The 23,008-nt window shown below is 42.4% G+C and overlaps 1 protein-coding gene across 6 annotated transcripts in view; it reads left to right on the forward strand.

Annotated features, from left to right (window-relative positions):
* Positions 1-23,008, forward strand: part of SKAP1 (src kinase associated phosphoprotein 1) — a 299,602-nt gene that overhangs the window by 242,033 nt on the left and 34,561 nt on the right. For 2 of the 6 annotated variants that reach the window (XR_001881847.1, XR_001881848.1), the window contains exons 7-11: positions 2,511-2,635; positions 4,899-4,962; positions 7,113-7,307; positions 10,347-10,450; positions 17,271-17,321. Coding sequence is in view for 4 of the 6 variants with exons in the window: in XM_017854038.1 (XP_017709527.1) it covers positions 2,511-2,635; positions 4,899-4,962; positions 7,113-7,307; positions 17,271-17,321 (435 nt within the window). In the remaining 2 variants the exon portion in view is untranslated. The remainder of the gene's footprint in view (positions 1-2,510; positions 2,636-4,898; positions 4,963-7,112; positions 7,308-10,346; positions 10,451-17,270; positions 17,322-23,008) is intronic. The other 4 variants (XM_017854038.1, XM_017854037.1, XM_017854039.1 and 1 more) reach the window with 2 other exon arrangements.

The following is a 23,008-nucleotide window of genomic DNA, read 5'->3' on the forward strand; positions in this document are numbered from 1 at the left end:
AGTTGGACTGCCCCAGGAGTAATTCTAAGAAACAAGAGGGAGACAAAGTTTAAAAAACGTCAATTCTTGGCCGGGCGCGGTGGCTCACGCCTGTAATCCCAGCACTTTGGGAGGCTGAGGTGGGCGGATCACAAGGTCAGGAGATGGAGACCATCCTGGCTAACACGGTGAAACCCTGTCTCTACTAAAAATACAAAAAATTAGCCAGGCGTGGTGATGGGCACCTGTAGTCCCAGCTACTCAGGAGGCTAAGGCAGGAGAATGGCGTGAACCCGGGAGGCAGAGGTTGCAGTGAGCTGAGATCGTGCCACTGCACTGCAGCCTGGGTGACAGAGCAAGACTCTGTCTCAAAAAAAAAAGCATCAATTCTTGTTGGGGCTTTCCTTGTGCTGTGCACCTTCGAACAGAGGCCAGCGATACAGATTGAGTAGAGCCTTCTTTTTCCTTGCAATCTTTTTCTGTTTCTCCTTTCTTATTCCTTCCTCAAACTTAGTCCTCTCCCAGTGCCTGAATATCCAATGTAGGAAATAATCAGACACCCACCCAGTTGCCTTTGTACTTCCTGCACCTGCAGTACTAAGGTAGTAGAAAGAACTACAGCTTTGGGCCAGGTGCAGTGGCTCACGCCTGTAATCCCAGCACTTTAGGAGGCCAAGGCAGGCAGATCATGAGGTCAGGAGTTCAAGACCAACCTGGCCAACACAGTGAAACCCCGTTCTCTACTACTAAAAATACAAAAATTAGCCAAGCATGGTGGCGGGTGCCTGTAGGCTGAGACAGGAGAATTGCTTGAACCCAGGAGGTGGAGGTTGTGGTGAGCCGAGATCACTCCACTGCACTCCACCCTGGGCAACAGAACGAGACTCTGTCTTAAAAAAAACAAAAACAAAAAAAAACACTGAATCTTTGCTAAGTTACTTGAAATCCTTAAGATTTGCCCTTGGGCTTGGTAGCAATTGCCTCATGCTGCCTCCCTGCCTGCAGTAGTTATCACAGACCTTTGCCTGCCTTTCACCATCCTACATCCTTCAGAACCTTTCCCATTTAGGGGCAAAGGCTAAAGCCCTGTTTGGAAAGGATAACAGCATAGTTTGTAAACTGAGCTACAAGTCCCGTGTGTCCTTCCAACCCCCAACCTGCTCTCAAACCCAGCAACCACAATTTCTCCTCTAAATTATAGGCATACAGCCAAGCCAGTTGTTCTTTTCTTATTTTAAACCTTCAAACTAATATGACATTTGTCACTGTAAATATGTTCATCATTTCTTTTGCATTTAAATAAGTGGTTGGCATATCTAGATATAAAACCAGGTGTGTCACATCTGTTCATTCAGAATCTTCCATACTCACGGTGAGAGAGGAGGGGGGAGAGTAAGAGCAAGAGACTCAGAGGCTTTTATTGACCATTTTGCCATCAGGGTGAAATAAAATCTGGTGACCAAAGAAACAACAAAACATTTTAGTGGCCGATTAGAACAAGGAGAGATACTTTAACAAAAAAGATTCTGGTGTCAAAAAGCACTGTTCCATGGCTCCCTTCTCACCAGTTATTTCTTATTGTGCCCATGACATTTTCTTAGTAAGAATAGTGTTTGTGTATTTCTTTTAGCTCAACCAGGTGAGGACAGAGTCTTTTTTCTTCTTTTTTCTTTTTTAATATTGTCATCACACTGCCATCCTTCTCATCATTATCATCATCCAAAAGCATTTATTAAGCAATTCATTTCACATGATATAGAGCTCAAAGCATCCCAGACACTGTGGTTCCTGTTCTCTATGTGTTCTGCCTGAACCACACAATGAGGACAAAAAGTTCTTGAGAGCCACCTCCTCTTTTTCTGTTTCTAACACTTTTTTTTGGTAGTGACAAGCAGAATAGTCTCTCTTCACTTAGGGTCCTTTTCCTTTTATCTCCTTCCTCGTCATCTAATAATACTCAACATTATTCTGCTGCTTCTCAGGTTGACCTCTTACAAGGAGGATAAATACTGAGTTTTAATCATTCTCCCTCTAGCATAAATTCCCACCTGACCAGCAGGGAAGGGGGAGAGAAATTTAGCCCAAATGCTACATAGGGCATGGGAGGCGATTCCGGGACCTTATAATGCCCCACTGTGCTGCTGTCCCTCCCCTCAAATGTGAGCTCTGCTGGCCCTGATAATAATGTTTCAGCTCTATAATAGCCTTCAAGAGCCTCACATTTACAGCCACACTCTCCCTGCTGTAATAATTCCTTCTTTCTGTTATTATAGATCTCTTAACATTCTAATAAATTCTCTGTCTCTGTTGTACTCTTTTGGCAAAATAACCTTTCACGTTGCATTTCCCTAGCTTGGCAGTGATATCTGCCTTACTGTCGCAGTAGCCTCTTCTTAAGCTTCTCTAATAACCTTTCCTTGACTATTGTGGTTCCTCAGGGATGTAACAGCTGTTTCTGTGCTTTTATTTTACATACCTTCCCTTGGCAGTTGCATCTCTCTAGGGATACAGGGAGCTTTCCTGTCTTGCAGGCAAGCAGCCCAAAGGGACCTTCCTCATTAAGGGCTACAGTGTTCAGATGGCCCCCCACCTGCGAAGAGATTCCAAGAAAGAATCCTGCTTTGAACTGACCTCCCAGGATAGGCGCAGCTATGAGGTAGGACGCACCGAGGAGATGGTGATCCTTGTTGGTGTTGCAGTTTCCTTCTGTGTTGCATGTGAGCCATGGTTGCTATGCTGGGTTCCAGCCTTTCTTTGTTACCTGCTCATTTCATACCAACTAAGACCCTATTTCTTGACATGTCTTCACATTTGCTATGCCACACCCTCCCCTCTGTTGCCACTCTCATCCTAGATACAGACTTTGGTTGGCTTCCATCCTTCATTCCTCCCCTTCTCAATTTCACTTCATAGGTGAGATGCTTGTCAGTTGCAGCACACAATCCAATTCCTTACTTATAGTCTCTGATTTTATGGTTTAAATTCCCATTCTCTTTATTTTTCAACTGATTTTCTTCACTTCCTCCCATAAAACCCAAAAAAAGAAGATCTAACTGTAGAGTGAAAAAAAAAAATTATTTTCCCATGTTCATCTTGCTATCCAAAATAATCTTCCTGTATGTAGATGCTTTGCATATCTCTGGAAGGATTTCTAAGGTATTGGTGACAATAGTTAGTAATAATAATAATTGAAGGACTAGAGGACCTGGTTGGGGCATGAAAGACTTATTCCTTACTATGCTCAGTTTGAATCTTTACCTCATTATAAAATTAATTTGTTTCATTTTATTTTTGCCATCTTCATCCTGAATGACCAAAAAAATTTAAAATTTCTGACTGTGGAAATATAGTGATTTTCACCAAAATGTATGTTTGCATGTGTGTGTGTATTGTTTCCTGCTTTTGGTAATTTTATCTTATTACAATTCTATTAAAGCAATTTAGAAAACTTTAGCTGATGAAAAGGAAAACACCACCACGCTAAGAGTAAATTAACCACTTAAATAACCCTTTTCGTCTTCAGACTTTTCTCAGCATTCTTCTTTTTATTTCTACAGTATCTTAACTCTTATTTTGTTAAAGGACCTAGGTCTTCATTATGTAATTTCCAGAAATTTTTAAATATTTGAACTAAAATTTTCTATAGAGTCCTTTATGAATATATATAATATAGATCTATGCACTGAATATGTTCCTAGTTATTTTTATTATTATATTCTGATAGTAACACATCCAGATAAAAGTTTATGTAACAAGTCTAAACCAGTATTTCTAGAAATGTTTTATAGAAATTTGTTTTAAGAAATCAAGAATAACAATGTCTATTAATAAGTATTATGCAGGAATCCAGTTTCTTTGTGTAGCAGATATCTTTACCTTATCCTAATGGTCAGATAATTAAAATATTGTTAGGGACAATTATTTCAAGTTGATTCATTTAAAATAAAAAACTTACTAAGGGCTGATGCTTGACTGGCCTATTTTGTAAATCAGAATGTATTTACTTCTTTTCTTTGGCCTATTGAATCCAAATCATTACCATGGTCCGTGGATTCTTCTTCTACAATATCCTTCGGCTCTTTCCCTTCTTATTTATTCCCACAGCTATCACAATAGTTAAGTTCCTGTCACTTCATCCAGAGGACCAGTTGGTCTTCTGTCTCCAGATTTCTCTATTCCAATCCTTCCTACTCACAGCTATTGAAAGAATCCCCCACTCCCTTTGCTAGAGCTGATAGTGGCTTCCCGTTGCCTACATTTTAACTCTGAACTCCTAGTACTCAGAGCCCTTTTACCAACTCTTCTCTGACCCTCAACTCTCCAACTTCATCTGTTATTGTTCTCCAGTCAAACTGATCTGCCAGCCTTCCCCATAAGTCATGTTCTCATTCCTGTTCTTTTGCACATGGGCCTCCCTACCTAAAATGTCCAACTCTGTCCACCAGTTTCCACCAACTCTTCTTTAAAATCCAACCAAAATGGTATTATTTTAGCAAGCCACTCTGACCCACTCTAGGCAACAATAGGTGCTCCCTGTCTCCTCTTGATATCCAGTTGTTACCAAATGTGCCTCCTTTGTAGTGCTCCCGTTTCGTGTGTGTGGGTTGGTTTGCTTTTTTTTCTTGTAAACTTTTCTCAAATAAATGCCTGATGAAGAAATAGATAATCAAATGAAAGAATGCACATGGACATGAATGTCTGGACTCAAAGAGCTTCATCTCTGAGTACGCAAAATTGCACAAGGAAAAAATCAGTTTGAGTGAAATATTTGGTCTTCTTTCTGTATGTTAATCAGGCAGAGAATCCTGAGCTTTAAACTTGACTCTGAAACTCAGTGGTTCCTCCCCCTTAGACATCCCTGTCAAGATTCATGGAAATTTTAGTGACAATGATAAATTAATTCACTGATTTTTCTGTAGTTTACAGCTACTAGTCCAGCAGAAGCCAGAGACTGGGTGGATCAAATAAGTTTCTTGTTAAAGGGTAAGTGTCACTGTTACAGAAATCATACTTGAGTTCATTTGCAGTTGAAGTTATGTTGCATAAATATAATCTATAGACTTCAGTATGTATTTTTTCTGCCCTTTCTCACCTCTGCCTTTCCTACCACATTCCCCATATTACAACAACAGATAGTACTATGTGTGAATGAGAAGGTAAAGACGGTATCAACCTTGGGAGGACCTCTGGTATCATAGCTCATCCACCTACCTACAGGCAAGTCTGTAATATTCAAAATCACTAGACAAGAAGATTCTAAAAATCAGCTCAGCCCAATTCAGTGTCTCCTAACCCCTTATATTCTGGAAAGGAAATTATAATATCCAACTTAAAGTCATCTAGTTGCAAATGAGGTTCAAAATCTTCTTATTTTAGTCTTAGGAGGAAGTAGAAATCTAAACCAATCTAGATGGTCTTCAGAGACATTGGACATTAAAAACAAATTGCTATTTCCCAAGCCACAATAAGATGTTCCTTGCTTTGGGATGGGAAGAGTCCTGCCTGAAGATGGTAAATGACTGCTCTTAGAGTACCCTCTGCTGGCCAGCCTGTAGGCAAAGCAGAAACGGTGGCCAGGGAAGCCTTATCTGGGAGTGGCCTGTCAGGTAGAAGAAGCCAACGTTGAGTGAGTCACTTGGTATTAGATAATCCTTACCTACCATCACGGCAGGACCCTACCTCTGTTCTGCAGAAAGGCAGAAACACCAACTTTATACATGGCCCAAGACCTAGAAAGACACACGTCGACCTAAAAGTGCCAAGCCTTTTCATCTCAGTGTTTTATTCTGCTATAAGATTTTATTGTGGATAAAAAGAAGGAAGCACCAGAGCTTTAATTACAAGAATTGCCTGTTTTACTCAGTTATGCCTTTGCTATCACAAAAACAAACTATTGCATCTACCAACAGCGTCACGTATAATAGACTGGAACTAGGCAAACATGAACATTGATGGCGAGACTACAGGGTACACTCTCATCTAGGTGCCTTGGATTTATGCGTGTAATATACCCCTAAGTGTGTAAACCTCAATAAAACTCAAAGCAGCTTTATTGAGCTGTACCCTGTGGTACTTTCAGAATCCCACATTGAAGAAATTATTCATTCCATTTTATTTTAAAACAAACAAAATAATAACATATGGTTTAAGCCACAAATGTGTTTTGATCTTTTCCTCTTATGTGGTGGCACCAAAATTCAGATGAAAATTGTTGCAAAATCTTTATTAAAAGCCTAATCAAGCCAAACAGTTTTATTGCATTTTGAAATGAACGTTGGACGTCTCTCCATCCTTTCCTTCCCCAGAGTAGGCAGACTGCAATCGCCCATCCTACAGAGGGCCCTCAGCAGGGTTTCAGAGAGCACTTTGTAGTACACATCAGAGAATGAACATACCCAGTTCCCCATTAAAATAAAAAACCAATCTCCCTCCCCTGCCCTGGTGCTCCCCAGTGCTGTAATGGCTCAACACCTTCTATGCAGTGACCCACTTTAAGGTCAGCTAGACTGTGCAGTTGCAAAAGGACATGGTAACTGCATTGTTCAGCCATTCTATTTGGTCTTGTATTACTGTTATATTTTTCCATACCCCATTTCTTTTTCTCTTCCACTGTTGCCCATTTTTTTCTCTGCAAACAAATTTGTCTGAAATTCTGCAGTGAAATCCCTGGGGAGATGAGCTTCTGACAGCTCCAACACCCTACAGAGGCCACCTTAGTTCCCATGGCCTGAGCACCCTGGAGGACTGCAAGCCTTCACTCACCCTTCCAGTTTTCTACTTGATGAGCTGTTTGCAGCACACTGGCTTTTCCTCTTCTGGCCTATTTTCTTCCATTCGCCTCCTGTTCTCATTCATACACCCATACTTTTCAGGCTGCTTCACCCTAATCAAGTTTTATTGCAAGGAAGGATTTATGCTGATGGTTTAAACCTGACGCAGTGCTATTCCGGCCTTTTCTGTAGATTTCCTGCCACCAAAGCCCACATTAGAAATAATAGCATTTAACCTGGTGTTTCATTTTCTTTTGACATATTTTACTCTCATCCCTCCTCCTCCTTCTCCCTCTTTCCTTTCCTGTCTTATTATTTTCTTTTTCTCTGTTTCTTGATTCATTCTCATCTTTGCCCTGGCAGATCTGAGCTCCTTAACCATTCCATATGAAGAAGACGAGGAGGAAGAAGAAAAAGAAGAGACATATGATGATATTGATGGTTTTGACTCCCCAAGTTCTGGTTCCCAGTGCAGACCCACTATCTTGCCTGGGAGTGTGGGGATAAAAGAGCCTACAGAGGAGAAAGAAGAAGAAGATATTTATGAAGTCTTGCCAGGTGAGAAATTTTGTCCTCTGATTATCTTCTGCTAGTTTCGGAAACTCATGACCTGGAGGAAGAATAATAACTTTGAAAATTCCAAAAGAAGCCAAATCGAACCTTCATCCTCTGAAGGAGATAATGTGGGGAGCTTTATAAGATTGTAGGGAAGCAGGTAATGAGGCTCTGCCTTGCCCTGGGAGCAAGAAGAATTTGATTAGAGAGTGTCTTCTATCCATGCCATGTGAAGTAACTTATTACATGTGTCCACCATGTTAAAAAGTCAAGAATACTTACGTTGGTTTTTATTGGTTTATTGTGAGTTTTGGGATGAGTCATCAAAATTCTCTAGTTTCAACTTTTTGGTATGTAGTTGTGAGAATAAGGAAAATTGCTTCAAAATTATGAAGGATTTCAAAACTCTGAAATATGTAAATGCTGACAAATCTTTTAGTAATACCTTGATAGACCAAACCTTGATAGAGAACAACTCATTATTACCTAGTTCAGATATACCATGAGTTAAATCACATCTCTTAAAAATAACCCTAACATGTTTTATCTGCTCATCATTACAGCAGGTCTACTTTATATATTTCCTTTCTTCCAAAGGCATGAAAACTAGCATCTCAAAAAATGTATAGTCATCACTGCTTCTGCATAGCCATGTCTGGTGGGGATAACAGCAGCTGGTGAACGGTGCAGAGCTCAGTGGGGGTCAGATGGTGGAGAACCAAAGCCTGAGCCTTTTAATTGTGAAGTAGTTAGACCACAGGAACGCTAATCTTCAAGTCCATTCAGAAAGATCATTCCTATGGAAATTTGCCAGGAGTTCAGTGCTCTGCGGAGAAATTCAAGTTAAGCTTAAATTTATAGCAATTTAGATCCCAGATGAACCCAGAGGAACCTCAATCCCAGATGAACCTAAGAACTAAGGTGAATCTAACACTCAGGTCCCTGAAGACAGGGCTGGTTGCTGAAAGCATCATCAGTAAGCAACTTGCATTTCAAGGCTTCCTAAGAAGAGCGTCCAACCCTCACCACACTACATTCATCTCTTCCTGGGGAAGAAGCTATGTCATTGCTTCCTGAGTCAAGGGGCAGGACTGTGGCCACATGTCCCTGCCCTGCTGGGGACTTCACCCACCCACCAAGGAGAGCCTGCTTCTTCTCCTAGCACTTCCAGCCTCTGCCAGTCCTGACTTCTCCAGCCTTTTTGTTGTGTTTTATTATGCAAATGATATCTTGGTTGAGGTCGAGCCATTTCTTGTGTCTGATGTTTAAAAAAATGATAATTTCCTCAGCAAGTCATCGTCGTTAATGAAGTTTTACAAAAACAGATACAACCAAAGGAAAATAAAATTTCACAGGTGATAAATTTTTCCAATTTCCCTGGCAGAATTCGATAGGATTGTTAAATTAAGAGTGAAGGTGTCTGTTAGAAAGCAACGAGCAGTGATGGGTAATTTTATAGAGTGGAAAATTGAATCAAATTGCTACATTAAAACACAGCTCCTCTGAGAATCTTCCCTTTCACAGTCGGCTCCATTGCAACAGCAGGGTGCAGAAATGGATCTAATTCACAATACTCTCTAAAAGGAGATGCACTCCCCAACTTGGCCAGAATCTTCCTAGTGAGCTCACTTTCTGCTCACTCCTGCCCAGGCTTGGGGAAATATCCGGGTGACATTCCACTTTGGGTTACAACTGTGGAAGAGTGCTCTGGGAAAACCTCAGTGAACCTTCTGGGGTGGAAAGAAAGGGCCTTTTTCTGCACCATGTTTCGTTTTCAAAGGAGCCAGGAAGGAGGGGGCTGATGCTCAGAGATGCAGAGCAAAAGAGAATAAAGAGAAAGAGGTCTCAAAAAATAAGATGAGTTTGGGACTGTCACCTTACCCCAGGAGTGGGCAGTGAAGGTATGATTGGCTTCCTAATGACCATCTTTCTCCTGCCTCCTAAACTCCTCCCCTTGGCCAATGCAGCACCGCCCAGAGTATCAGGGCATTTTTCCAAAATTCCCACCAGCTGGTATGTTGGAGTGGCCCCAAGGGCATGAAGACTGGTCTGTGGGTGCATTTAACCTCTATCCACAACAGCTGCCCATCGAAAGTGAGAAAGGCCACACAATAGGAAATCCAGGATCTCTTTCTGCAGGTTAGGGAAACAACAGCTAAATTGCACCCAGTTTCCAAAGGACAACACTGTACCCAGGCAACAGGTTCTTTCCCATAAGCCTCTGTCCATCACAGTTCTTAGAGACAGAGTTGGAGGTGGGATATATTGGCATTTAATTATGATATGAATATTTCAGCCGCAAGTTTCCATCACCCAGTTTCCTGTCCACTGCACTCAGCTGTTGCTTCCGAACTTGCTATTTGAATTTTGCGTAGTGCCACACCTGGAGAAATTGAGAAGGGAATGTGAGGGGGCCTAACACTGTCTCCCTTCTGCTGCCCTCTCATAAGACCACCTACCAAGCAGCGGCACATGAGACAGCAATGGTATCCTAGGCACAGATACTGACCCTAAATCAGGATGGATTTGCTCTGCCACCTGCTAGCTGTGAGACCTTGAGCAAGTTACTTGCCCTCTCTCTGTCTGATTGTATTACCTGTAAAACAGGGAAAACAATAGTAGCTGTCTCAGAGGGATGTGGTGAGGAGTCTAAAACTGACATGTGTAAAGTTCTTAGCACAGAGCCCTGGCAAACAATGGCATACAGTGAGTACTCAGTAAATGCTGGCTGTTATTAATGTGATGGTGTTTAAACAGGAAGTGTTACCTCCTTGAAGAACTGGGGATGGTTAGGTCCCCACCCTCTCGAACCAGACCCAAGACAGTCCCGTTGGTTATTTCCAGCTATGTGTATGGAGCAGGTGAAATTGAAAATCCTGAGCAGATGGAATGTGAAGTGCACCTTCTGCTCAGGCCCATTTTTACTGCAAGGCCAGGTGCTGGGTGGAGGGACAGCCTACAGTAGCGTTGGATTGTGCTAACATTGCATACCCATCAAGAGTCAAATGACGTGGGCCTCTAACATTTGTTTCATTATAACAGGTAAATGTGCCTTGTGGAGGATATTTAACATTGACGGTTCTGCTAATCCTCCCTTTTGGGATGGGACCCACACAAGCCCTCACTGTCTCTATAGGGAAAGCCATGTAAGTGAGACCTTCCTTCCAGAGTATAATTTAGATGGCCTTCCTAATAGGGAGAAAAGTGTATGTAACGCATACCAAGTCAATAAAAAATGTTTTTTTGTAATCAAAATAATGTATGGGTCATCACATTAAACTCACTCCATCACATTAATCATGGGATAATTAGCATTTGCTACATGGCTAGCACTCTTCTCCCCATGAGGGAAAACCAGAGCACTCAAGGTTTTCAGCCAGGCCACAAAAACGTTAGTCCTGGGAAATATGGTTTCAAGGTTGGTATCTGGTGGGATTTCTGAACATCCGTGTTGAGCATATGCGGGCCCTTGATTTTTTTAGGATCTCATTTGCAGTAGATTAAACTGCAGGGAACCACCACAAAGAAATGCTAAAGCAATATGTAGAAAATGGGAGGCTTTTCTGAGCCCTCTCTCACCACCACCACCACCACCACCACCACCCCCGAAGTTATTTTACAGGCCAGCATAGGCCCAGCTCCATGATTCAAGATTTCATAAAAGGACAACTTTTATCAGGTTTCTCTTTGTCTGGAGTCTCAAGGCTGGGATCCAGCAAGACGTCTGAGACGATTGAAGTGCTGTAACTGTCTTGTAGCAGCTGCAATGGCAACAGAATCCGGCTGTGTTCTCTAGAGAGATTTCAGAAGAGCAAATAGAAAGAGAGCTGAAGAGCCCTCTTTGGGAATTTCTGTGCACATTCCAGTGCTGCCCACACTGCCCCAGGGTGTTATTATAGACCTAGAAGCCAGATTGCTTTAAAATAAAGCATATAACTGAGTTTTTAAAATTTTGAGTCAAATGGAAACAAACATTCTGTGGAATTATTTTTCCCCTGTACTGTTGTTCAGACCCATAGGAAGGGGGAACAGTGAAGATAAGAAGTCTAAGGAAAGGAAACAAAATGGAGACCAAAAATACAAAGTTTACGAAGAAAGAGCGTCAGGGAAGAGTCAACACCATCATCAGGCCTCCTCTGAACTTCTGGCCTTTTCTCTCTCTTACTCCCATGCCCACTGAGCCCAAGTCACACAGTGCTGCTTGGTCAGCACCAAAACTAGAATCATGTTGTTTCTTCTACCTAGACCATCCCCCTGATCTCAGCCTGTGAAATCGTACACATTCTGCTCAAATATGTCTCCTCAGTGACACCTTCCCAGATACTCAACTGGAATTAAGCTTTGTTTTAGCCCTCACCAGTGATTTGTATTCAGGTCTTTCTCCCCAATTAGTAGATGCTTAGGTATTATTCGTGAAGTTAAATTCAGTGCATTTCAAGTGTTGCAGATAGCACAAATTGAGTTAAATATCTTATACATCAAGCCCATATCACTGAAATATGATGCAAATATTTTGAGGTAACAGTTAAGATAACCAAATACACAACAGAGAATTAAATGTGTTATTAGCATCTTGCTTGTATTTTCCATGTAGTCTGATGAGGTGCTATACATCCGTGGATTTATAACATACCTGTGCATGCCGGGGAGCAGTTTATTTCTAGTTTTCTGCATGTCCCCTTTGCACCTTGAGTCTATCTGTATTTCTGTTGCATCTGTCACCAGAGCACCTTGACATCTGCTTGCGCATTGACACAGTTGGCATTTTTTGAAGCTTTTGTCACTTTCTTTCTTTGGGGAAGTAAGTGATTTCCCCTCTTTCTGATTTAGTCATTTTTTCCTAATGTTATTCTTTCTGATATCAGTGTAGCTGATGTCAGAGGAATGTCAGAGCAGCACTTCAAAAAAGAGCCAGGTGTCATGAGAAGCTGCTGGCTCCTCTCTGTCCCTCTGAGGTGGATTCAGTGTCCTATTCCTCTCAACCTCTCATTAGTGTCCCTGACATTGTGCCAAGAATGTTGATTGAAATCGACTCTCCGGATACTGATGCTCATTTGTGATGCCCTGTGGTTCTCTTACATGTTCGCACAGTTAACAGAATCTTCTTCAACTGTTTTCCCAATTGAGATGAGATATTTGGGGATCAAGTAGAGCATTTAATGTGATAAGTGGACAGTAATCTTTAGAGGTTAATTTGTTTAAAACCTATGTAAGGTTGGGGTCCCATATGCCCTGTTAGGAGCAAGGACCATTATAATCCATTACTGTTTAAAGTTGAGCTAGCACATAAATTTTAATTCACTCTTAAATGAAGATGTATTTCAGTAGATATAATGCTGAAATGCCTAATAATATTCTTATAAAGAAATTCAACAAGCTCTTTAGCCTAAAAAATATTTTTTCAAAATAGTCTCTTAAAAGTAAAGCGTCACATTACAGATTAATAAAAATGAAAACTTTAGCTACTTAACCCACCCCTTTTTGTGAGCAACAAGACTTTTTTTCTGTTGCCATATAATAGTTGTCTTTGACTCTGGAGTTGGAAAGACACCTGTTCAGTTTCATGGAAAGATCTGAGATAACTTGTATGCCTGTTTGTATCGTGCCCTCTGAACCTAGGGAGGTGTCTAGGGGTGTAATTTTCACAACCAGCTGTGAATGGTGCTTTCCTTCACTATGTGATAGTGCCCCCTACCCAATCTTCCAAAGACCCCAGAGGCATAGCACCAAGCCCATCAATGGGAAGGCTTCTTGATTTGAGCCTACTTTCAGCCACCTGGGAAGGACAGTGTTAGATAAAACAGATGTGGGGATTGGAGCTTCCCCGTTTACATCCATCATCGTAGAGCTTGGTAATGGCGGTGAATGATATGAAAGCTCTATAGCCAATTTTTTTTTTCTTTCTAGTTGATTCCAAAAGTGTGGTGGAAATCAAGAGTATCTGGTCTGGAAGTGAACTGCATAGAACACATTTCTATTGTTCCATCTTTGTATTATGACTAGATTAAGTGCTGTTGCCCAAAAGAATAAAGGAATCAAGTTTTAGTTTTCATTTTTATCATTGCAAATACATTTACATTCTCCTATTTTACAAATGCAAAGAGCAGGCAGGCCACTTTCAATAATTTATTTTAAAATCAATGCTAATGAGGTTATGTCTCGTCAGTAGCCGAGTTTTACAATAAAGTCTGATTTATTTAGAAAAGATCTTTGGTGAAGCTTCCCATCTAATGGCGGTGGGAAGGAGGTGGAGTAGTAGCACTGTGACCCTCCAACTTCGGATCCAATTTGTAATTCACAGTGGAGATCTGACCCAATTTACATTGATTAGAATTGGGAGGAAGAGACAGCTGCGCACAGACAGCAGCAGTAGAATAAACCCTCTCTGCAAAAGTGCCTAAGCACAGCAAATTATTGGTCTTTGTGATGGAGTTGTTTGATATCAACAAAAGAGCTGCTCTCTGTCCAAATTATTAGGTATCTCTAAAATTGAGGATGTACCAACTTTTCCTCTAATGTTTCCAATCCTAAAATTAGTCCCATGTCAAAGGAAACACATCATAGCCAAGAAAGGAAGGAAGTAGACGAGTAATGAGAAGATAATGTGCAAAGACTATTTAATGTGGCTTATTTCAGCATGATCTGTTTCTTATATTTGATTTCACCCCTCAATTAGCTTAGGTTGTTTTATTCCTCATGGTAAGGTTGAGGGAGCACTACAGGTGGCAAGTAGAACATTCTCTGCTGCTAGATCATACATGGCTATAAGAACTGTTGAGTCAAAGTGCTCCTTCTCCTACTATATTGTAGGGAAAATATATATTTTTTTTTTATTTCCCAGAGTATCAGTCTTTTTTTTTTTAAGAGACAAGTTCTCACTCTGTTGCCCAGGCCCAGGCTGGACTGCAGTGGTGCAATCAGCCTCAAACTCCTGAGCTCAGGCGATCCTCCTGCCTCAGTCTCCCAAGTAGCTGGAACTACAGGTGTGCACCACTGTGCCTAGCTAATTTTTATTTTTATTTTTTATAGAGACAGGGTCTTGCTCTGTTGTCTACGCTGGTCTCTAACTCTTAGGCTCAAGCGATCCTCCCATCTCAGCCTACGAGAGTGCTGGGATTGCAGGTGTGAGCCACCACAACTGGCCGTATCAGTCTCTTTCTTACTTGAAATCAATTACTCCTTTAATGCTTTATAGTATTCTAACATATTTTTATGCTGCTCCTTCTTACCTATGAGCTTGGAGCTTACTTCCCCAATTTGACACACTGGAACTCATATTGCCCTATAAACATTACATTTAAAAAGAGAAAGAGAAATGTCAAAGGTTCATTTAGTGGCAAAACTATGGAGAAGCAAGACAAGCAAATGTCGTTAAGACTCAGGAGAAAAGAAAGTAAATGTAGCCAGGAGGAGCTGAGTATTGAGCCCTCAAAACATTGCTTATTATACCCTATCTACTGTGCACATGTGTGTATATATGTGTGAGTGAGAGAGTGGGAAAAGAGCATGGTGGTAGTGAAAAGAATAGCAAGTGTATTTTTCTTCACTTTGTCCCATGTATAAAATAGCTAAATATGATTCTGGTACACATATTTACTTTATAAAGGCCCAATTCCTATTTTATCACGTAATGTTATGAGATGAAATCGGTTAATGGGAGTAAGAAACGTAGGCCAATTATGTTATGACTTTGACCGTATAAACATTTGACTGGAGTTAGACACTGGCATTGACTTAGAACCCATTGTGAATCTACGGCAATTAATTAAAAGACCATTCCAGCTACCCTCAGGAGCTTATACTCTAATGAACAAGGCAGGCTAAATAATAAACAGTAAAAAGATAACTACAAGCCCCAAGTACTAGGAACATAAAATTATGTACATGACCAGCCTCCATTACAGCTGAACAAAGATGGATACATTAAGGATTAAGGACTAATTAATCAAAGAGGGTTTTTTGTTTTTTCCCAGGGACAGAGTCTTGCTCTGTCACCGAGGCTGGAGTGCAGTGGCAAAATCTCGGCTCACTGCAACCTCTGCCTCCTGGGTTCAAGCAATTCTCCTGCCTCAGCCTCCTGAGTAGCCGGGATTACAGGTGCCCGCCACCGTGCCCGGCTAATTTTTGTATTTTTAGTAGAGACAGGGTTTCACCATGTTGGCCAGGCTGGTCTCCAACTCCTGACCTCATGATCCGCCCGCCTTGGCCTCCCAAAGTGTTGGAATTACAGGCATGAGCCATCGCACCCAGCCAGTCACAGAGGGTTGTTCACACACACACACACGCACACACTCTAACGTCCTAACTCTGGAGTGCTTAAAACCAGAGAGAATGCTTTCATAGAGATAATAATTTTGAGGAGAATTCCAGAGGGAAGGAGAAATGGAGTTTGAGGGAAAGGATTAGGATTCCGGTGATAGACATCTGAATAATCCAATGGACTGGAAGCTCCACAATGGCAGGAACTCTGACAGTCTTGTTTATTGCTTGTCCCCAGTTCCTAGTGCAGTGTCTTGCAGGTAATAAGCACTTCAACATGCTTATGAATAAATGAAAGGGAAGGGAAGGAGAGGGCCAGTTTGAAGGTGACAAATTAATACTATTTTTTTTTAGGAACACAGTAGGCCGGGTGCGGTGGCTCACGCCTGTAATCCCAGCACTTTGGGAGGCCGAAGTGGGCAGATCACAAGATCAGGAGATCGAGACCATCCTGGCTAACACGGTGAAATCCCGTCTGTACTAAAAATACAAAAAATTAGCCAGGCGTCCCAGCTAATCGGGAGGCTGAGGCAGGAGAATGGCGTGAACCTGGGAGGCGGAGCTTGCAGAGAGCAGAGATTGCACCACTGCACTCCAGCCTGGGCGACAGAGCGAGACTCTGTCTCAAAAAAAAACAAAAAAACAAAAAAGAACACAGTAATTGCCAGGCGCAGTGGCTCACGCCTGTAATCCCAGCACTTTGGGAGGCCAAGGCGGGCAGATCATCTGAGGTCAGGAGTTCGAGACCAGCATGACCAACATGGAGAAACCCCATCTCTACTAAAGATACAAAATTAGTTGGGCATGATGGTGTGAGCCTGTAATCCCAGCTACTCGGGAGGCTGAGGCGGGAGAATCGCCTGAACCTGGAAGGCAGAGGTTGCAGTGAGCTGAGATTGCGCCATTGCACTCCAGCCTGGGCAACAAAGAGTGAAACTCTATCTCACAAAAAAAAAAGAACACAGTAATTAAACTTTCCTTAAAGAAGAGAGTTGGCCAGGCGCGGTGGCTCAAGCCTGTAATCCCAGCACTTTGGGAGGCCGAGACGGGCAGATCACGAGGTCAGGAGATCGAGACCATCCTGGCTAATACGGTGAAACCCTGTCTCTACTTAAAAATACAAAAACTAGCCGGGCGACGAGGCGGGCACCTGTAGTCCCAGCTACTCGGGAGGCTGAGGCAGGAGAATGGCCTGGACCCGGGAGGCGGAGCTTGCAGTGAGCTGAGATCCGGCCACTGCACTCCAGCCTGGGCGACAGAGCGAGACTCCGTCTCAAAAAAAAAAAAAAAAAAAAAGAAGAGAGTATGATGAGCTCAGAGAAAGGGGACCTCTCCGTATAAAGAACGTGAGACTGGCTGGATGCAGTAGCTCACACCTGTAATCCCAATACTTTGGGAGGCCAAGAAGGGCAGATCACCTGAGGCCAGGAGTTCTAGACCAGCCTAGCCAACATAGCAAAACCTCGTCTCTACTAAAAATACAAAAATTAGCCTGGCAGAATGGCAGGCACCTGTACTCCTAGCTCCTCAGGGGGCTGAAGCAGGAGAATCCCTTGAACCCCGGATGTGGAATTTGCAGTGAGCCAAAATCGTTCCACTGCACTCCAGCCTGGGCAACAGAGCAAGACTCTATCTCAAAAAAAAAAAAAAAAAGGACATGAAACTGTGAACCACTACTTGCTAATACTGATCATTTATCCCCCCCAGATGAAGAGCATGATCTGGAAGAGGATGAGAGTGGCACTCGACGAAAAGGAGGTATAAGAGCTTCTAAATGCACAGGCACTGGGTAGGACATTATGGGGTTCTGATTAGAGAAAGCACCTTTCGGCCGGGCGCGGTGGCTCAAGCCTGTAATCCCAGCACTTTGGGAGGCCGAGGCGGGTGGATCACAAGGTCAGGAGGTCGAGACCATCCTGGCTAACACAGTGAAACCCCGTCTCCACTTAAAAAATACAAAAAATTAGCCGGGTGAGATGGCGGGCGCCTGTAGTCCCAGCTACTCGGGAGGCTGAGGCAGGAGAATGGCCTGGACCCGGGAGGCGGAGCTTGCAGTGAGCTGAGATCCGGCCACTGCACTCCAGCCTGGGCGACAGAGCGAGACTCCGTCTCAAAAAAAAAAAAAAAAAAGAGAAAGCACCTTTCTCTGAGACTATAAAAATTACTGGACTCAATAATTAAGAGGGTATCTGTGTGTGAACCCCAAAGCCCCAAATAAAGTGACTGGGAAATACCTAAACTTTAATTAATGTTCCCAGAACAACCAAGATTTATCCTAGAGAGGGTGGGAAGCCAAACCAGATATTTATTTTTTCCTATCAGTATTTCTTAAATCAGTACAGTGAAAATAGAATTGCCTCATCTCTAAGAGATCAGAGGATTGAGAATGGAAAGAATGGAAATGTCTCCTCTCTGAGAGGCCCGGAGATTGCAAGTTCAGAGGGGAATGGAAATGTGTCAGATCTGAAAAGTGAACACGGGGTGAAAGATAGAATTGCTTGGTGATGCTGACTTCTGATGGCCTGGTTTGATTCCAGGCACATTTGGAAATGAATATGTAACAGGTTTGTTGAATATAAAATTACATCTTACTCATCCCAGACTGTTAACCATGCTTCAGGCTGTTAGTGAGCCCATCCTTTCAAAGGTCAGATGCCCCTCTGAAGCCTCCTTAAGTGGACCAAGGACCTAGTCCATGGTTGTCAGTAAAGGAATGCTGCACATTGCAAGGGCCACCTCAAGGACATTCGTTCCATCAGCAGAGCCCTAAGCATGACTGATTTAGATACTGGCTGATATTTTTCTTAGGGAGTCTATGAAAATCTTAAGCCTAGGAATTCTTGCCTTCTTTCCCTCCCTGCTCCTTCTCCGTTATCTGGCCCTGTCTTTTCCCATTCTCCTCTCTCCTTTCCTTGTGCTTTTTCTTCTCTTCCTTATCCATCCAGCAAAACCCCCATTTCTAGGTTCATTCTCTACAGAAAGTGAATACTTAAAAGATTCAGGACTCAACTTCCTAAGAGTCCAGCTTCTCCCAGGGAAGAGAAGAGACAACGAAGATGCAGCCTCAGAAGTCATGTGCCAAAGCGGGAGAGAAAGAAAGCAGGAGAGGCGGGTATGGAAGTAGCTGCAGCTGTGAGTGTAGCTGCAAGTACCTCATGATAATGAACACATGTGATTAGGTCTCTTCTGAAACCTATTTCCTTCTGTTGTCTACTTACTGTACAGAATTCCAAATGAAAATCTGTTCTGACCCACCCATGTTCCACATATATCTTTTCTCAACCAACTTCTATCACCAGTGCAGAAAAGAAATGCTTCATGTGGACAGCTTGGGTGGAGTAACTTCCTATGGCCAATTTCATATTAAACTCTGTTCAGGAAGCATCGGTCTTTTAGCAAAGTCTAGAATCCAGTTTCAGACTCCTCCCTCATCTCATTTCCTCCTTCCACCTCTTTCTCTAAGGTTATATCTGGGAGGTGAAAGGAGCCTTATTTCTTAACTGTTCCTACAACTATAATTCAAATAGGTTTAAAAAAAAAAAAAAAAAAAACCCTTTTGTTCCTCATGCTTCCTGCCTCCAGAACAAGTGTTGTTAAAGTATAGCAAGCTCTGAATATGTTTCTAGGGTTTATGCTTCCCACCAGTTATGATTGGTGACTTAGTGATTAAAAAACAGGAGGACTTTTTGCTCTCTCTGCAGAATCTGAGGCAGGAATTTTTATTATTTGTGTTTACTTATTTATCGATTGATTTTATATAGTGCCTTATCTCCAAAGGCGCTATAGAAATGGTGAAATATATATAAATCCAAATGTCATCATTTAGTTTTGTAACAATAAAAGATAGAGGTCTGGGGGAAAGGCAGGCAGCCCCAGTGAAGGCATTTAAAAGGCAGGGAGCTCTAGGACAGTGTGAATTCCTATGTCATAGACAAGCTACACAAGTTTGGGCTACCTAGTTTTTCTCAGGTGCCTGTTTTTTTGTTTGCTTATTTGTTTTTTGGGACAGAGTCTCGCTCTGTTGCCCGGGCTAGAGTGCAGTGGTGATGTTTCTGCTCACTGCAACCTCCGCCTCTCGGGTTCAAGTGATTCTTCTGCCTCCACTTCCCGAGTAGCTGGGATTACAGGCACGTGCCACCACGCCTGGCTAATTTTTGTACTTTTAGTAGAGATGGGGTTTCACCATACTGGCCAGGCTGGTCTGGAACTCTTGACCTCAGGCGATCCGACCATCTTGGCCTCCCAAAGTGCTGGGATTACAGGCATGAGCCACCGTGACCAGCCTTTTCTCAGGTGTTAACATGTTTTTGGGGAGAAAAAAAAATTTAAGCAAGTTGACCTTTCCCTTCTTCCTTTTTTCCCAAAAGATGCTATGGCTAGCAGTTACTTTTAAAATCCAAGTACTTTTCTCCAGCCTTGATGGATCCTGTTCCTTGAATGCTGTGCTTTTTTCCCTGATGGAATTGCTAACATTCTTAAGGCCCAACTAGATCTTATCAGCATAGTGGAGGAAGGGATTCAGTTCATCCTTATTGAGTGTTAATGACCCTGTAAGATGTAATTTCTTTTATTTCATTCTGTTACCTAGAAAATCTATCACAGCCTTGTAGTATTGATTGCTCAATCTATAAAGAGCTCAGTTTACAGCATAACTGTTAGTAACAGGGTTATTTTAATGAGTGACTCTTCAACACCTCAGAGTTTCACTAAATTCCAACCCATTTCAGCCCAATAGTCTAACACTAAGGGTCTTAGGTAATGAGTTTATCACCTTTCCTTATCATGAAAAGGTAACCTCCAGGTAACCAAAAATAAAACTTCCTCTGTGTTCGTTTTTATAAAAATTACTGGCCATTTGTTTGCGTGTGCTATGTCAAATAAAAAGCAACCCTGGAGGTACAAATATCCTTAGATACATAAAATCCTTGACCAGGCCGGGCGCGGTGGCTCAAGCCTGTAATCCCAGCACTTTGGGAGGCCGAGACGGGCAGATCACGAGGTCAGGAGATCGAGACCATCCTGGCTAACACGGTGAAACCCTGTGTCTACTAAAAATACAAAAAATTAGCTGGGCGAGGTGGCGGGCACCTGTGGTCCCAGCTACTCAGCAGGCTGAGGCGGGAGAATGGCGAGAACCCGGGAGGCGGAGGTTGCAGTGAGCTGAGATCCGGCCACTGCACTCCAGCCTGGGCGACAGAGCAAGAATCCGTCTCAAAAAAGTAAAAAAATTAAAAAATCCTTGACCAAGGAAAACCTGAAACAGACCCCTCCCACCCTACCTCCCTCAGTCTGCCCCCAACCCCAACTCTGAAATTGTGGGCACACTAAGCCAAAAGTAGACACAGATCACACTATTGTGGTCTTATAAGCAAATGAGTGCTTTCAGGAGGGCCAAAAAGTGGTTGCTTATACCACTCCATCTTTGAGGCCCTCTTCTCACTTTAGGCTCACCAATAGAGTGAACAAAGGAAACCACAGAGGTGTTTGCAGCTTTTACCTTTTGAAGCCTGTTTTCTAAGACCAAACATGAGCTGATTATCAACCAGCTAAAATTTTGGCCCAGTGAAAAGAGTAATGACATGAAAATCAGAATCTGAGTGTACTCCACTTCCAAATCATACTTATAACACTAGGATCACAGTAATTTCAAAACTCAAGATTAAAGCACTATGAAATAAGTAAATGGTGTTATCCAATTGGTCTTCCTCCTCTGGTGCCACAGTCAATGAGGGCTTGGCAAATATTTTCATAGCTTCCTTCCAAAATAGTTTATAAACTATCAAGTCTGGGCGCAGTAACTCACATCTGTAATTCCAGCACTTTGGGAGGCTAAGATGGGAGAATTTCTTGAGCCCGGGAGTTTGAGATCAACCTGGGCAACAAAGCGAGATCCTGTGTTTTCACAAAATTAAAAAGATTAGCTGGGTGTGGTGGCATGCACCTGTAATCCCAGCGACTCAGGAGGCTGCAGGGGGAAGACAGTTTGAGCCCAGGAGTTCGCGGCTGCAGTGAGCTATGATTGTGCCACTGCACTTCAGCCTGGGTGACAGAGCAAGACCCTGTCTCAAAAAAAAAAAAGAAAATTATCAGAGTTTACTTGAATGGACTGAACATGTTGGACCTTTCTGACCTGGCTTAAAGAACATTTTAAGTCACTTCCAAAGGGTCACTACTTTGGCGTTTTATGTCCAAGTCTCACCATCCCACCATCCCATCCTCTCTTAGGACTGGCTTTATCTTCGTGTTTTGTTTCTCTTTTCCATACCTTAAGGGTTGTACTTAATGCCAGGCCTTATTGACACAATCATTTTAGTAATCAAGAAATGTGAATAACTTGCTGGCCTGCCTTTAGCCACTTTTCCCTGGTCACAGCCTGAATTCTGTCACCACCCAGTGACTCCCAAACATAAGCTGAACTCTGGAAGGAACAGTCAGGTTTTATTGTCCCTAAGGAAGGAGAAAGGCAGAGAGATGTCCTGGTCCTTTTTACCTTAAAACTTTGCTCGTCGTAGAGGCTAATTTTCAGACATTGACTCTATCACCAGTAGCACCAACTTGGCCTCAATTACAAGAGAAATGATTGTTACTAGTTGTAAAGAACCTGGCATGCAATGACAAATGCTTTGCAATAAATAGAAAAAAGAAACCAATACTTTTTTTAACTTGGTCTGTTGCTATTCTTCTTATGATATTTTGGTTGCTTGGAGTTTAGCTTCCGTTACATAGGATAAAGAGAGTAAGATGCTGCTTTTTTTTTCTCTAGAAAAAGCCCTTCTCAGCTCTGCTAGCAATTTAAATGCAGTGATCATACCCATTCGCTTCTCTATCATTATAATTGTTGTTAATTGTTATAACTGTTTTAGATATTAGTGGTGTCGTTATTGCTCTAGGTCCTCTGTCTGTTTTATGCTGAATATATTAGTGCTTTGCTTTTGAATTACCAGGCTTTATTTAGTGCAGAGTTACGTTTTTTGGAGAGACATTGAGAAATGCTGGCATTAAGCTTTATTCTTTTGTTTTTCATTCCAAATGGACAGACTGGAAAAAAATAATTAGATGGAATAATGTCCTCAAAATGAGAATGAGGATGTTTTGGCCGGGCGCGGTGGCTCAAGCCTGTAATCCCAGCACTTTGGGAGGCCGAGACGGGCGGATCACAAGGTCAGGAGATCGAGACCATCCTGGCTAACCCGGTGAAACCCCGTCTCTACTAAAAAATATAAAAAACTAGCCGGGCGAGGTGGCGGGCGCTTGTAGTCCCAGCTACTCGGGAGGCTGAGGCAGGAGAATGGCGTAAACCCGGGAGGCGGAGCTTGCAGTGAGCTGAGATCCGGCCACTGCACTCCAGCCTGGGCTACAGAGTGAGACTCTGTCTCAAAAAAACAAGCAAACAAACAAACAAACAGAAAGATCGATTACATATTACTGATTTTGGGGTTTATTTT

The sequence above is a fragment of the Rhinopithecus bieti genome, unplaced genomic scaffold (assembly GCF_001698545.2).
Source record: "Rhinopithecus bieti isolate Rb0 unplaced genomic scaffold, ASM169854v2 scaffold_35856, whole genome shotgun sequence".
Lineage (NCBI taxonomy): Eukaryota > Metazoa > Chordata > Mammalia > Primates > Cercopithecidae > Rhinopithecus > Rhinopithecus bieti.